The sequence below is a fragment of the Stylophora pistillata genome, chromosome 4 (genome assembly GCF_964205215.1).
Source record: "Stylophora pistillata chromosome 4, jaStyPist1.2, whole genome shotgun sequence".
In the NCBI taxonomy this organism is placed as follows: domain Eukaryota; kingdom Metazoa; phylum Cnidaria; class Anthozoa; order Scleractinia; family Pocilloporidae; genus Stylophora; species Stylophora pistillata.
In genome coordinates this window covers 42,994,148-43,011,492 of record NC_142522.1, presented here as the reverse complement: position 1 = coordinate 43,011,492, position 17,345 = coordinate 42,994,148, and the positions used below count along the sequence as shown (strand labels likewise).

The 17,345-nt window shown below is 38.1% G+C and overlaps 1 protein-coding gene across 6 annotated transcripts; it reads right to left on the bottom strand.

Moving 5' to 3' along the window:
- Window positions 1-5: 5 nt before the first annotated feature.
- Window positions 6-16,995, bottom strand: LOC111333154 (uncharacterized). Of its 6 annotated transcripts, none has more exons than XM_088758212.1 (21): window positions 16,840-16,995; window positions 16,042-16,113; window positions 15,308-15,376; window positions 12,478-12,537; window positions 12,141-12,215; window positions 11,942-12,016; window positions 11,781-11,852; window positions 11,595-11,669; window positions 11,128-11,193; window positions 10,448-10,519; window positions 10,244-10,315; window positions 9,308-9,379; window positions 7,665-7,736; window positions 7,448-7,516; window positions 5,881-5,952; window positions 5,648-5,719; window positions 4,873-4,929; window positions 4,054-4,241; window positions 3,786-3,905; window positions 1,108-2,745; window positions 6-512 (listed from the first exon to the last, which is right to left on the bottom strand). In XM_088758212.1, exons 1-21 carry the CDS (start codon window positions 16,848-16,850, stop codon window positions 424-426), a joined length of 3,168 nt encoding a protein of 1,055 aa, XP_088614338.1. In that variant the 5' UTR covers window positions 16,851-16,995; the 3' UTR covers window positions 6-423. The 6 variants fall into 6 exon arrangements, with proteins under 6 accessions (XP_088614338.1, XP_022794411.2, XP_088614334.1 ...); XM_022938676.2 differs by having other exon boundaries at window positions 16,691-16,994; XM_088758208.1 differs by having other exon boundaries at window positions 9,308-9,361; window positions 16,691-16,994.
- Window positions 16,996-17,345: the final 350 nt, after the last annotated feature.

Below are 17,345 nucleotides of genomic sequence, written 5' to 3'. Positions count from 1 at the left end.
TCTGATTGAGTGCCTTTCCTCTTTTAATAGTAACAAGTAGGGTTGGGTAAAAATATCAAATTACCCATTTACAATAACTATAGTCCGTTTGCAATTTAGTTGAAGCTTATATGGTATACAGCAAAATAATGAAAATAGTGAAAAGCAAAAAGAAATGCATTCTTCCTCTCCTATTACCGTTTCTTTCATTCAATGTTTTTTAGGATGACGAATTCAATTTTTATCTCCTCCCTCTGGAAAAGCTCAAATAATCATCATATATCGATATGCTGATAAGGTCTTGCCTCTTACACTACTAACTCGGTTAAACTGATTAAGTCATCAAGATATATATTCTACATTGCTTAAGAGGTTTTCAAGAAGAACATTTAATCGGGTATATAAACGTTAAAGGCTAAGTCATGACGGTTTTATTCTTCATCATTAGTGTTCATAGGTCAGTGGCTCCATCATTTCCAAGCTCTGGTGCCTCTTGCATCGGAAAGCATCTTTCAGATGATGAATACCTTTTCCTGAAAAACAAAACAAAACAATTCAAAGTACAATTTGGTAGGTTTACTTTCTCTTTGAAACTAGTTTTTGACCTCCCTTTTCCCCTTCTGTTCTAATTTGGGTAAAAAGAGACACTACAAGACGCATTAAAAGAAACTTGCTTCTCCAAGAACATACTAAACACAATGATTCGAGGTGTCATACCTGGGTCACTTCCTAACAAACCTAGCTTTTTAACTCTTTTTGAATAATTACGGATAAATCCCAAAGTTATTTATTGTTTTTGTAGAACTGAGCCACTTTTGGTTACGATGAATATATGAGGTTCATATATTTTGAACTGCGGTTATATATACGTATGATGCACGATCCTCGCAGTAGAGTGCGCTATTTATGCAATAGCGAAAATCAGACCTGATTTTCGCTATTGTATAAATAGCGCTCTCTACTGCGAGGATCGTGCATCATACGTGGGCCACTTTTGTTCAATACCCGTGTAAAAATTAAATTTTAGCTACACATGGTATTTATGTTATCACACTCAAAGTTAAGACATTCTTGAATACTCAATTCAATGAGTAATCTGTCCGGTTAAGTCCGGAGTAAAGGACTTACCAACTACCACGATCAGCACGGCGCTGTTGAGAATCAGGAACATTACGTTGATAAAGGTAGAATTGTTTCCTCCACCGCTGTCCTTGACAGTTGGCTGCGAGTAAATTGCACCAAGACAGACATTGAAAAATATTACCCAAAGCACAAATGTTTGGAGTCGATCTTCAAACTTGTCTTTTATCGGTCGAAAGATGGTGTACAAAACTCCCGATGCACTTGCTGCTATCACAGCAAAGCCAATTTGAGAATCACTTTCGGAGTCAAACAGAAGAATGACTGAAATAAAAATCAGCTTCCGGTACATCTCAGCTATCTCCCAGAACCAATACTTGTCCTTATAGTTTTCATAGAACACTTTTAAGCCGAAGGAAATCTGTTTGTGCTCTTGAGAGTCAGTTCGATATTTCCAAATTAGCGCCAGCAGCAGTATTGGGAAGGCGATGGGATACAGAGCAAAGCCGGCAGCGATGTGCCAAAAGTCGGCGTGTCGGGAAGTAAAACAACAAATGGAATAGTCGGCCTTCAGAAGGGTCCTACAATCGTTGTCATCGTTGGCAAAGCACACCTTCACACAGACTCCAGGCAAGGGCAGAATGTTTATGATCTTCATGCTCGTCATTGGGTAGGACAACAGGAGGAATAGAAAGATGTTTCGGTAGCACGACTTCTTCAACTGGGCGACTTTCTTTTTTTCGGAATTTCGCATCGTATAAGTTGTGCAATTCTCTATTCTCTGTGGCGCGATTTCCTCCGTGGAATACTCTAGTGTTTCTGATTTGTCTTCTTCTGTAAAGTTCTCTATTCCCTCTGAAGAGTTTTCTTCCGTGGAGTTCTCCATCCTATTGATGAGATGCTTCTTTACCAAGAGGTAAATCAGTATGAAAGATATAACGAAAACGTTTACAGTAATAGCGAGGACAAATTGAATGAATGGGTCCAAGCGGAGAACAGGGTGAATGCAACTTAGTGGGGCGAACTGCAAAATGTTTCCTTCGACAAACTTCAAGTATTCTGTCATAGATACAAGTATTACTGGCCACTGGACTTGCAGCAACGTCGAGAAAATGCCAGCAAGAACTTGATAAAATCCAATAACTATCTTGATGCAGGACATGACGACGTCTGCGACAGTACGATTGTCTTCTGTGCGTCGTGAGTCGCCCCAGAAAACAATGACAAACAGCAGAATAAAGAGCAAAACTATTACACAACAGGAAATAATTGTAACTAACATCTTGGGACAGCGTAAACAGCTGTTGAATCGGTGATAATAGTGGGAGGAACATGTCGCACAGAGGATACCCTTGTATCCAATTTTGCATGTTGAGTTAATTCCGCCTTTACACGAGTCTGGATAGGGGCACTTTACAGGCTTTGGTAACGGTCCTTCAAAGGTGGAAAAGGCTTTGTTATAACTCTCATTGTGGGTGTAAATGTTGAGGACAAATTCCGTGTAATTTTCCTTTCTTTCAGTGCTACTCCATTTCCAAAAATAATTTGGTGCTAATATTGCAGCGTCATTCTCACAGTTAATTCCATAACTTGGACAAGCGGTGCAAGGACCAAAACGATCCAAGCGGTAGAAATTATTGAGACAGCTACATGCACGATATCCAGCGGACTCGTTAGTACTGGTACCTGTTTGATGAAATGACAAATGTTTACGTGTCTGTCAAATAATGATTGTGATGTGGTGCAAGCGTTTTTCTAAAACTGTATTAATAGCAATGTGAAAGAAAGAATCATTTTAATGACTGTGTGAGCCGTTTTTGATAGCAAGTTTTACTATGTGCAACTATAGTAACATATTTTCCTTAATCATTTAACAATAAAAACTGTTGTACATTCTCTAAGAGGCTGTTGAGATTTGAGAGTTGTGAAAAGAAACTAAAACAAACAAAAAGCAAGTAGCAACGGGAAACATCAGGTCAAGATTGGGTCAAGATCGAAACTCCGTTGTTACGCTCACTGAGCCAATCACTCACTCGCTCACAAAACACAGGTGGCTTCCCCTTCTATAGCAGGCTTTAGCTCTTATTATCTGAACAAACAGCTCAAGCTGTTTGTTCAGATAATAAAAAAGTGTTCATCGGGAGAACACATAAAGAAAATTACTTTTAGTTTTGCTGTTATCCTTCGTAAGAACAAATAAATAACCGAATTCAAACTGGTTACGAGTTGTTTTCATTAATCCTATCTCTCTTCGATAAAACATGAACACCAAACGGTAGGAAACCCCACAATCATTATTTATCGCTTGGGGTTTTCAGAGGATTTTGACTGTGTCATAAGAAGATTTACCTGATCCTCCTCACCCCTCCCGCGCAAGGGTGTGTAGTATTTTTAGAATTCCCTTCATTGGAAGTCCATATCCTTTAGTTTCCCCCTTTCTAGTCGGTTTACCTCGATTGACCCCCTCGTTTCCCACTAAAACCGTGTTTCCATCCCCCCCGAAATCCTCCGAAACCCCTAGGCGATAAATGATTAGTCCTTAACAATTCACGCGTACGCTCCTTTAAAATCTTATGTATCGATCATCCCGGATCATAGAAGCAATCATTTTGGTTTTTCAAATGATTTTTCAAATGATTTGCAAGTGTGATGCCATTCAAATTAAAATAAACAATTCCAAATAACAGTCTAGGTCAAAGGTAACTATTATCTACCAAGATTCTTACCATACGGGCATGCATAGCAATCAGTTGCACTTTTTCCAGGAAAGTACCTCTCGGGAACATAAGTACCCGTACTGCAATTCTTACATTCGGTCTGACCCATTTCATCCTGGTAAAAGCCTCCTAAAAAAGACGACATTTGCATTTGATCATAATTCAGATCGAAATTCAAACTTTTCTTAACCTTGCATGGTGCCCTCTACTCATAGATCATTTAAATTTAATTTCAAAACGTCCTCGGTTATCATATGAATGAAAATTGCATGGTTACCTTTGGGACACTTTACACAAAATAAGTGTGTGCCATAGGTGCCTGCTGGACAAAAACTGCAGTTGTAGCATGTAAGATATGGCTTGGGCTTGGTCACATTGCACTCTGAGCCTGAGAGTTCATACCTCAGGGAATAGGTCACCTTATCACCGCAAAGTGCGTACGTTGAAGCTGACGGGGCACATTCGCTAAAGAAGAAACAACGGCAGGATAGAGAATGAAACTTAATTAAAAAAACAAGCCTGGCATGCGTCGGACATGTTAGTTCACTCATCTATTTATCCGTACCTTCATTAATAAATTATTTGATTTATTCTTATTCCACCATAAGTTAACTACAGGTTCATTAACAATACCACTGAGAGTTGGTGATAAATGTATGTTTTTCACATATTTCATATAATTGTGACATTTAGGAAAGAGCATAAGAACTGGAGGAAGACATTGGTGAGAAAAATGTAAAACATAAAATATATGTTTTATGAATCTGACATCTAAAAGATCCTGTTACCGACGTCAAACAACGGTCGAACCTTAGGTTGGTTCGACTTTTACCTATCTCAAGCAAATAGTTATTAGACAGTGGCACAATAATGAATATCCTAAAATTTAGGTCTAGTACTTGCATCGCAGCAAGCTCTATTTGCGTATTAGTTATTTTCTTTAAAACTTCTTTTTTATTTCGCCATTTTATCCGTACGGCTCTGCGCGGGCTTTTATCAAAAACGTTTATTAAAAAATCCTCGAACGAGGAATGTACGCGATAACATGAGCAGGGCCGGAATACCCCGGACTGCTGGACTGCCATAGATCACTCACATTAAAGGGTTGTGAATCTCTGGGAGGATCGTACGAAGACTTTTACAGGTAATAAACCTGCAATAAAAGAATCATTGAAACATTTAAAATTTTTAGATGCCTATTTAGCCATATTCACGCAAAGCGCCATCGGCCCCTAAGAGAGACTCGCAGTAATTGAAACAGGGAACTGTAAACTAGTTGAAAGGCCGGATTTAAACCTCGGCAGACTTGATTACTTCAGTGCAACTTGATTGCAGAGGAAAACTTGTTTCGAGCATGTATGTCAGAATAGCGATCGCTTTTTTTTAGAAAATGTTTCCATTTTGCTGAGCCTCAGAATGCAAACTTTTGTTGTAACAGACACATGGAAATTGCGATACTAAGAGTTTCCGAGATGGAATTGCATTCCGGTATTAAACGATTCTAAAAGTTAGGATGAGCTTAGAATTGGGACAAAACTGCCTTGTTTCCTCCAACACCAATATCTGCCTCCAACTAATCTCTCTCCTCGAAGCCTGCTCTTTAAGTTAAGGAATCGTGTCCTTTTTTGTGTCTGATGGTTACGAAAAACGATTTCGTCCTGATGCGCAGGTTCAAATTGCAGACAGCAGCAGCCTCACTCTAGTCAATTCGAAAATCCTTCTATGGTGTTGGCACGTATTAGAGCGGGAGATTTATAAAAAGGAACCGTCAGGGATTAAGTAATAAAAGCAGCTTTTAATCTTATCGTACTGCGCGGCCCGCTAAATTAACCATGTAGCTCTCGTAGAAACTGAACTATGCATATACTTACAGTCGGACATTGGTAGCTACTCCTGTGAACATGTCTCTTTGAAGTAAGTTTATAGGGTTGGCAAACAGCGTCCTATAAAAGAGCCAAAACATTATAGAGCCAAATCAACATTCTAAAACAGGCGCGAGTATCCCATGCGCAGGTGGGCTTAAAGATCATCATGATAAACACGATTTTAAAAAACTTACAAAGCTTTGTAAAAATTGGATAATTTAAATTGATAAACAACTCACAACATTCCCAGGTTTTTGAGGTGATTAAAAGCGTTTCCATCGATGTGCTTTATTCTGTTTCCATGAAGGAACCTTCGCATAGAGGATTAAAGAGATAATAAGAGAACAGTTACAAAAAGGTGTAGCGCACTTTTGAGTTCTGGGCAATTGCTTAGTTTCTTAAAGGGGAACTGAAGCCTAAAATTGGTATATTGTTTGCATTCGTTTCTATTTAGCTTTAGAGGAGTAAGATAAAGTGTTGATATTCATTTTCGTTCACTTCTTGTTTTTTTAACGAGAAAATTCGATTTGAAGTTGCCTTTTTTCCGCTTTTTGGGCTGTAAGACCGTCGGCTCAAAATAGGTCAGCAGCGGTCATTTATGACGTCAGTGGTGGGGAACCAACTTAAGTAAAACAACTGTTACTATTTCATTTTCGTAGTTAATCCCCATTACAGGTCACGCAACTTCGATACCTCCATAACCAAACCAAATTTCTGTAGGAAGAGTACAGGTTTATTATCTTTCTTCCCCACCAGTGACGTAAGAGCGAGCTAAAATGACCGCTGACATCACATTTCTGAGCCGCCGTACTACGAGGCCAAAATACCACTTTAAACTATTTTTCCGAGGCGAAGTTGGGCTCAAAGACTGCAAACAAACCCTCGAACATTGCTATTTGAACTATAAGCTGCAATTTAAAAATGGTTAATTTTTGGGGTTCAGTTTCCCTTTAAAGTTTATATGTTACTGTTTGAATGCAAGTTTTGATCTAAACGTGAACGGTTCTGTAATTCATATCAATAATACGCACGCAAAAACAATGGCATGCTCATTAGTTAAGAACACGTCTATTTATCCTAAACAGTGAAGAAAGTTGAAAACAAATGCAGAAAGTTGAAATTGAATTAAGAGTGACGAAAGCACAACAAAACATAATGGCGGACACGTTAGGAGAAAGTAACGTTTTAATCCAGAACAAAATCACCCAAAAACGCGCAAAACCTGACTAAAAGTCGAGAAGTCTCGGGCTTCCAAAAACGGTTATGACAAAGGTTTTGAAGCAAAGGTACCGGAGGCCCTGAGCGATATTCTCTCGGAGTTTACGCAATAGTTCGTACGAAAGATAGGGATTCAATTACGAACGTGACAGCCATTGTGCATCGGTTACCACTATTAAGCGAATTCTAACTGAGAAAGACTGGAAACACTCAGCTATTCCTGACAGAGAGTTTAAAGGCTCGAAGCCAATTCTTGGAGGAAAACCCCAACTACTCCGGTAACAACACGAAGGCAAGCAGCCGCACCAGTAAAACACAAACTCAGCTCCTTGCCTGAAACAGAGTCAAATGTTTGCGTGCAGATTTTTTTATTGACAATTACGTAATCACATGAATTTTTTTGGAATAATTTGGGATAAATCAGCACTCGTAAATCTTTCAAAGACAACAACTTTCACGCGTCCTGCTGGCTTGCGCTTTTTGGTTAGTCTTTGAAAAATTTGCTCGTGCTGATTTGTCCCAAATTGCTCTCGAAATCATGTGATTACCTACACTTTCACAAGAACACAGCCAAATTAGATTACTCACAACACTTCCAAAGAGGTGTCAGCAAAAGTGTCTTTATGAATAGACGTCAGATTGTTGCCTGTAAGCATCCTTCAAAACAAAAGAATGTATCATTTAAAGAAAATTGTTTGGAATGTGCTAAACATTTGACAAAAGACGAGGACCCGTGGAAATCGTGTAAAATGATTTTGATTTTGTATTCTGTAGTTATATATGAGTTTAAGAATGTAATACGTACAGCAGCTTCAGACTTTTTAGTCCAGCAAAGGTCTGCCTTGAAATATGTGAGAGATTATTAAAATTTAAAAACCTGAGGAAATAAGATACTTTAATCAATGGATTTGAATATATAAAAGTCATATTTGTGCACTGCAGTTTCATAAAATGTATGAAAGCGATCCTCGCTGTAATAGACCCTACTTATATAGTAGTGGAAATCAGGCCTGAAAAGAATTCAGATCCATACGGGATTTGAACCCATGACCTCTGCAATTCCGGTGTAGTGCTCATAGGAGCTAGTCGACATTATGTTGGTTCGTATTAAACCCGTCAAAGTCAATGATTTGAATTATCACTTGGACGGGTTTAATGCGAACCAACAAAATGGTATCGCAGAGGTCAAGGGTTCAATCTCGTACAGGTCTGAATTTTTTTCAGTCCTCATTTCCACTACTACATAAGCAGGGTTTATTACTGCGAGACTCGCTTTCATACAAAACTCTTTAAATCAGTAATTATGAAATGAGGTCAATCGACATGTCTGACTCTCGCCCACTAAGCATAAGAGTCTATAAAACAACAAACATATGAAATACATATATATGAACTGCGGTTATGAAACGTATATGTGCACGATCCTTCGCAGTAAAGCACTATTTAAGCAATAGTGAAAATCAGACCTGAAAAAAATTCAGGCCTGTACGGGATTCGAACCACTGACCTCTACGATGCTAGTGCAGCGCTCTACCAATTGAGCTAACAAGCCAACTGGGAGGTCAGTGGTTCGAATCCCGTACAGGCCTGAATTTTTTTCAGGTCTGATTTTCACTATTGCTTAAATAGTGCTTTACTGCGAAGGATCGTGCACATATACGTTTCATAACCGCAGTTCATATATATGTATTTCATATGTTTGTTGTTTGATTTATCATCTACGGGTTTATGTCGAATTAATTTGATGGCCTGCTCCCAGTTGGCTTGTTAGCTCAATTGGTAGAGCGCTGCACTAGTATCGCAGAGGTCAGTGGTTCGAATCCCGTACAGGCCTGAAATTTTTTTCAGGTCTGATTTTCACTATTGCTCAAATAGTGCTTTATTGCGAAGGATCGTGCTCATATACGTCTCATAACCGCAGTTCACACATATGTTTCATATGTTTGTTGTTGTTTGATTTATCATCTACGGGTTTATGTCGAATTAATTTGATGGCCTGCTCCCAGTTGGCTTGTTAGCTCAATTGGTAGAGCGCTGCACTAGTATCGCAGAGGTCAGTGGTTCGAATCCCGTACAGGCCTGAAATTTTTTTCAGGTCTGATTTTCACTATTGCTCAAATAGTGCTTTACTGCGAAGGATCGTGCTCATATACGTCTCATAACCGCAGTTCACACATATGTTTCATATGTTTGTTGTTAATATGTAGGAAGTTTGTCGCGATCGCCATGGACCTGGCTAAATGGCCGAGCCTGTCACGAGTCTCTTATAACTCACTGGTAGAGCACCTACTAATGGGAGTATGCCTTTTCATTTACTGAAACATCCTTTTTCACTCAAATCGCCGGGTTTAACATTGACCATCTTCACTTTCTATAGTTATTATAAAAAAGTAGGGCATGTAAACATTGTCTCTAGAAATCATCCTTACTAATTTATATTTCACTCACAACTTGGTCAGCTGCTTGCAGGCAGAAAAAGCTTCATCTGGGATGGTCCGGAGGCTGTTGTAGGACAAATCTCTAAAAATGGAATTGTCGATAAAAAAGTGATTGAGATAGAAGAAGTTCTTAGTTGCGTGAAGGAGCAAATATATTGTCATCAACGCTGGGTGCACGAATTTTTGAAGTAAGAGAATGAAAGTCTAATATTTCTTTTTCAATTTATGTCAGGTCTTTTCACTTTCGGAGTCGAATTCGAAGATAAGTGGGGAAGGAAATAAGTAGAATGATCAGTTTTCAGTCCTTGTGGCTACTGGAGATTACGAGGTAAGGAAGAGTCAGCGCACAAGTTAAAGGTCAACATTGACGCAACATATTCTAGTACAGCGGTCAAACGTCTGTGCATGTGAAAATATTGTAACGAATTGGTAGAGTGCTTTTAGGCTGTCAAAAGAAATTTGTCTTGCATTTGACCGCAGCGTTTAACCCTCCATGATAGGATCGGAATCAATTGCAGGTAAAATGCCACCATTTCGCAGGGTTTCCTTGGTTTAGATTTACCTCTGCATACTATGGTGCTACTGGGTGTGACTTGCGCATGGCCTAAGACCACAAGAAAATGAATCGTCTGGGACTCGAACCGAGATCTCTTTATCCTTGCCAGAGACCAACCGCTTCTTCTACTCGATGAGCTTACGTGCGGTCAGTTGAAGTTTCTGCATGAAACACACTCCCCATTTACACCGTATTGGACTAAATTCTCAAACATAAATTTATGTGAATCGTCGAATAAATTTTGAAAAAGGAAACCGACAGTTAGAGGGAGAAAGGCAGTCAATCATTTAAATGAGCGAAGTATGGAATAAGAAAGTATAAGTTAGCTGAATTATGCCAAGGAACTACGTACTCTTCCAAGTGTTTATGAATAAACGTGTTAAAACTTACAAAGTATTTGTAACATTTAACTTCTGAAAGACCTCCACTGGCAATTGTGCGATCTGATTATTTCGTCCGATTCTGGAAAATATTCACGCCAAATTTTAAGTAAAAGAAAAAGGTTTATTTAGTCTATTTTCATCAGTAAGTTCTTTCCGCCTGAGAGCGCGGCAAAGAATAACTGAGGAATTCAATGCATTGGTGTTTGCTCACAGATCTCGGATGTATCTTATGGTTGAGTAGCGAAGGTGCGAAATGTCGGTGATTTTGTTTCCGATAATACCGCTGAAATAAAAGAGAAAAAATAGAATTAGATGACGAAAGCTTGTTCTATTACGAAAAGGGGAAGGCTGAGCCTAAGTGAACTTTAAGGCGTTAACTTGCCGAGGTTCCACAACAGCAGTTATCCATGCACGATGCCTGAAAACTGACCATCTAATGGCCATTTCACGCGCCTGAATGTAAGAAGGCTCATACTGCATTGCAGTGGAGAATAAATTTAAGATCATAATCTGGGAAGTGTTATTCGATGAGTGTGGCATTATCGGCAAAGTCGACATGGTAATGGAGGCAATGTGGCCGAGTGGTTAGAGTGTCGGACTCGTAATCCGCCGGTCCCGGGTTCGAGTCCCCACCCTGACCACTGGATTTGTTTCACGGTAGCCCCGAGTTCAGACTCTTGGTCACGCTTGTAAATAGCCAACTGGTTTGCCTCCGGTCATTTGGGGTTCTTAATGATGTTCTTAATGATGTTATGTTCAATTTAGACCATTTGTTTCATTTGTTTGCAAGGACCACAATGGAAACTCCTGGTTCACCAGTAATTGAAAAATCCTATAAAAAGACTTTTTTTTTTACTAAAACGATTTAATCTAACGCTACTCATCACATACAAGTCTTTCAGCTTTAAAAGACCGTTAAAACTCGGCACAGACGTCAACTCGTTGTAACTTAAATCCCTGGAAAAAAAGGAAAAAAGAAAGCGGGGTCTTACATTACTCTATTCAGATTATGTGACATGCTTGCACCGACAACAGAACTTGTCTCAACTTGATTACCACGCAAAAAGTGGGAACAGTTTGTTACGTTTACAAAAAAAGATTCAATGACGTTAAAATTTCAAAGTGAAGATCTCGTAATTACATATTATGTTATTTACCAGCCGGGAGGTCCGTATTAGGAAAAACTATGCCAAGGTCTTCGATTCCACCTAAGGCCGTTGGCCGAGAGCGGTATCCAAGACAGTGGGAAAACCCAGACTGCTGAAGCGCGCGGAATTAGCCAATCAGATTCGAGGATTTAGGATTCGGACCGCTGAGATGATTGGGAAAAAATAGTCAGGAATTATTTGGTTTCTTACAAGCTAAGAGACTCCTCCGATGGTCCTTCCAGGATGCCAGATAAAACATATGACAATGTGTTGCTGGTTAGGTCTCTGAAAAAAGGAAATAGAATCGACAAATTTAATTTCTATATCAAAATCATAATTAAAACTTGACTGAATTTTAAAGCAGACTGGTTGGAACATTAAAGTTCACAAACTTACAGCAGCGTCAATTTCCTCATTGCCTTGAAGGTTCCGTTTTCAATGTACTTAAGTCCACACTGGCTCAAATGTCTAATGAATACAACAAAAATAAGAAATTTAAACTCAGTCAATTCCTTAGTATTTAATTGCGCAACATTTTCCTGCATTTAAAAACTTACAAAACGGACATATTGCAAAAGCCATCAAAAAGATCGGCTGTCAGGTTGGGTCCAATCTGATTTCCTGAGATGTCTCTGTGAGAGTAAACGGGCATGACAGTTGAAAAAAAGGTCATGCATATTTAGAATAGATAAAATAAATGATTATAATGATAATAATGATGAAAAAGAAAATTGCAAGAACTATTACCGTACTTACAGCTGAGTGATACGCTTACGACCTTTCAGAATAACTCTCATGTCATCATACGATAGCTTATTATGGAGGACGAAGCTGAAAGAAATGAAACGTAAAATACAAAATGTCAGAATTAAAAACGAAAGATGTTTAGTCAATATCAGATGTATTTAAACTAAAACAATTCTGGATGAAAGAAAAAGTCCAGTCGTCATGAAAGTGATGAAGCCAAGACAAAAGCTTGCTTTGAATACCATAAATGATGAGGGGTTTGCTAGTTTGAGCACAGTTGATGTTTATTTAAGCGAGTTACGTGTATAAGTACAGCAAGTAGAAAAACAACATGGATGACTCGTACAGTTTTCTGACGCTCTTGGGGAGGTAAAATCCACCTTGTATTGCATTGTTACCAAGATTTCTTCAGATGAAAAACATGAAAAGTAAATACACAAATTAGTTTTGAAATTAATTAATGACATGGCTTGCTGATGAGCGAGGATGATTATGAGAGAAACTTGACACGCTCTGGATCACTGGCCAGCTTTCCGTCTACAATAATTAATTCAGCTAACAGTGGGTACGAAATATTGTTAGCTTTGTGCTTAAATCTTGTTCTTCACTTTTTTTCTCTGGTTTGATATGATCGTAAATTTATATCTTGTGATTCTTAATTAGTCTTAGCTTAATTTTATTTTATGAATAAGTTATATCCGGTCCTGTACATAGATTTAAATTTTAAATTTTAAACATATCTTTTAAGTTCCTTGTTGAAGGTATTTTTTCTCAATTTTAGTTTCTATCTTTCATTTTCTGTCTTATACCTGTAAACTAGCTAGTGAGTTTTTCTCACAAAAGCTATGCGTATACACACAATAAACTTGACTTGACTTGGTTCAAGAATTGAAATGTGAGTTGGGCTTATGATTATTGTAAAAACCCCTGAAGCCTATTTTTTACTCGCTATAACTTATAAATATAAGTTCAAACAACAAACATATGAAACATATGTGTGAACTGCGGTTATGAGACGTATATGAGAACGATCCTTCGCAGTAAAGCACTATTTGAGCAATAGTGAAAATCAGACCTGAAAAAAATATCAGGCCTGTACGGGATTCGAACCACTGACCTCTGCGATACTAGTGCAGCGCTCTACCAATTGAGCTAACAAGCCAACTGGGAGCAGGCCATCAAATTAATTCGATATAAACCCGTAGATGATAAATGAAACAACAACAAACATATGAAACATATGTGTGAACTGCGGTTATGAGACGTATATGAGAACGATCCTTCGCAGTAAAGCACTATTTGAGCAATAGTGAAAATCAGACCTGAAAAAAAAAAAAATTCAGGCCTGTACGGGATTCGAACCACTGACCTCTGCGATACTAGTGCAGCGCTCTACCAATTGAGCTAACAAGCCAACTGGGAGCAGGCCATCAAATTAATTCGATATAAACCCGTAGATGATAAATCAAACAATTACTGCGAAGGATCGTTCTCATATACGTCTCATAACCGCAGTTCACACATATGTTTCATATGTTTGTTGTTGTTTGATTTATCATCTACGGGTTTATATCGAATTAATTTGATGGCCTGCTCCCAGTTGGCTTGTTAGCTCAATTGGTAGAGCGCTGCACTAGTATCGCAGAGGTCAGTGGTTCGAATCCCGTACAGGCCTGAAATTTTTTTTTTTTTTTTTTTTTTCAGGTCTGATTTTCACTATTGCTCAAATAGTGCTTTACTGCGAAGGATCGTTCTCATATACGAAATATAAGTTCATAGTTTCAGTTAGAAAGTGAAAATAAGAAATTACAGTTTACGTTCGTTTTTAAAGCAATGGTAGCTAACATTCCTAGCATACAGTCGTTATACTTTTGCGTCCTCTCGAAGAGAGGGATACCTCAAAGCTCGCAAGTTATTTTGTGCAGTGAACGGCAAGCTTGTGAACAACTGCGATAGCATAAAACAACTTGGGTTGAAAGACGTTCTTTCTCTTGCAATACTTTTTCATGAAATAAAATAAGTTTGAAACTGAAGCTTAACTGATGAGTCTTAGGATTTGCTTTATACAACCTTTATTTATGTGTCAAATCTAAAATAGCAGTTATACAACCACTAACTGGGGACACTAAATACTACCTAAAAATTTGAGAAATTTAAAAATAAAACAATATATATGTACAAAAATTGGTCCAAACCCCAGCATGCGCTAACCGAGATATGAAGCGCGCTGAAGTTTTGAAAGCAAGAAAAATGTTTGAGACGCAGCTGGATGTTATGAACAAGATTTTTATCGATGAGAATGACCCCTTAAATCACTATTAACTTTATTCGGTAGTAATTCATCTCCCCTTAATCTTCTTAGTCATAACTATGTCATATTTTCGCACAGTTTGTTACATTTAACAATTATTCACCGAAGGCTCGGTGAATATCGTCGAATAATCCCCGAGACGAAGTCGAGGGGATTATTCGACAATTTTTACCGAGCCTGAGGCGAATAATTGTTTTAGTATAATTTTAAAGCTGAACAACAGAGAAATTTCTAAAATCATAACATTTTGGTAACATTTATTAACATTTCATTTGAACATTTTATATAAACCGCGTGGAGCGGTTTATATAGCGTCATAAAAGGAACCGCTCGACCAATCAGATTGCTGGAAACTCTTTGCTCAGCTCTGAAATTATACTAATATGTATAATATAGTTTATTTTACATATCTGTTTAATTTGGCGTTGATAATTTTATGGTAATTAGAACTTGGTTTTCATGCTATGAATTTCAGGTTTGCATCAACATACTTACTTACCTTGAGGTAGGTAACAACATTACACAACTTAAGTTTTGCACTCCCTCGAAGGAAAGGATTCGGAGGTTGTGTACAAAGCTACAATAGCATAAATTAAGCTTTAGATATTTCTTTTAACTGTTGCTGCCCGACCAAAGCGTAACTTAATTAGGAAGGTAATGACGCATCACGCTACACAACCTCTTCTACATAATGTTTTCAACACATTCAAAACATAATTTATAAGATTTACGCAATGTTCCGGAACATCTGGCTCATGATATAAAATAATTTAGACATAATTATTATAATAATATTAATAATAATTTTTTAGCTTCTCTTCCTCTTAACCTGTGTTATGACAAAACAAAAAAGCTCTTCTCTTACATGTAACGAAGCGGATTTCTTCGGAAGGTATTCTCTGGAACTGATTTCAAATCGTTCTTTGAAAGATCTCTGTTAAAGGTAAATAACAATAGACATAAACCCAAAACAAAAAGTAACTGGCATCACTGTCGTCGATCCATATTAAGAACAGCATTTCTACTAAAAGACATGAGAGAGGGGTTTGCCAAGGCTGATATCAGTTAAGAGCTTATATCTGTTCTTGTCTGTGAGATATTTGAAATGCTCTTACATATCAGAGTTTATTTTCTCGAATCAAGATCGTACTGAATGTGAAAATATTCGGTATTACGACGGTTGAACATTAAGTTCAATCGGGTTGGAACATTCACAGAAAAAACAATCCTAAATACTCATCAAATAATGAAGCCTAGCCTCTTTTCCAGTCTGTTGTTCTATTGTTCTGTTGTAAAGTTAGCAGAGGGTATTTGAAGCACGAAAGAAATTTAGGGAGAAACATGAGAAAAAGTGGAGTGCTCCTTTTCACATCCTGATTATCAATTGGCTTAGATGGAACGTTTGAGGAAACATCCCTGTGAACCTGTAAAAGTGGCGTCCCTTGAAAGATTTATACGAAGTCCGTCTTCGAGGAAAGTGGAGTGCGATAGTATTAACTCTATTTGGTCACTAACTGCCATGATCTTTTTGAGGTGGTACGTGGTTGGTTAAAATTACCGAAGAGAAAGAAATATTTTGAACGAAAAATGAAAACTTACATGTACTTGAGCAATGTCAGACTCGAGAGGGCGTCCTCTTCCATAGAGCTCAAATGGTTTCCAGAGAGATCGCTATGAAGGAATGTAGGCTGGTTGAAATTTGATCTCCAAATGCATTCAGCTCAAAAACGCAGATAGTTTGCCGACCCCTTTACGCAGAACTGAGGAACAGTTTTAAAATGTCTTTGATAAAACAGTTCACATTTCTAAGAGTAAGAGAGCCCACCATCACTGCGGGAAAAACCTCAAGGGAATTTTTTATTAGAAACATCAGCTTGTCAGTAGTTTTAATCCAAAGGCAAATAGTTGTTAATTTGAAGGAGTATAAAGGTTGAATTGCAAAGATCAGGAAAAAACTGATCAAATCATGTTTTCAGCCGATTCGTTTCCAAAGCATAGGATTTGCATAATTATTTAAACTGTTTGAGATAATATATTTTCTGTACTCGTATCTTTTGAATGTAATCTGTACCCAGAAGAGCAACTGGAGTGGTCCCTTCAAGGACAGATAAAGATTAAATGATACAATTAAACCACGATAAAGAAACGATCAACTGAAAGTATCAGTTATTGATCCAAAAAAAGTTAATGAGTGCTTACATGTTAAAATGAAATTTATCTAGAGGGATCAATGGTCAATTCTACATACAGGGACACCGTGTTTGATGGCAAATCCCTGGGTACTCTTGTGATCCCAGTGCACTTGACTATGATCCTTGTTGAGCCAAACGGGGAACAAGCACAATTCCCTGGGCAAACGACGTTCAAACTACACCAATAAAGCGATGGAACTATTACCAACACTGCATACTTCCACAGAAAGAAACGTGCCGAAGAATGGAATATTTTCTGATCCATCCACAAAAACAGTCGGTAACTCATCTAAAATATGTTGCAAAGTTGTGTCAAATTCGTGATGTAATACATATTATGCCGTTTTAGTTTGTTCATCGACTATTATGTCTGAGAAGTTGTGTAGCGTAATGCGTCATTTTGTATCCGGTGGTTTCGTACCCAGTTGTTTCGTATCAAATACAGACGGTCCGTACCCAAGTTAGAATCGGCTCGTAGCCAACCCCTGAACGATTCGCAAGTGTGATATCTTTTTAATAGAAAAGTCTTTTCTTTATACTTGTGACTTTTTAAAACAATGACAGCTGGTGTAAGTATGATTTTTTTCCAATTGTTAGCAAGGAAAAACATACTCTATTTTTTTTGGTTACAAAACGACCGACCGACCGACCGAGCTAGGTACGAAACGACTCGACTGAGAGGGTACGAAACGACCAAACTGGGTAGGAAAC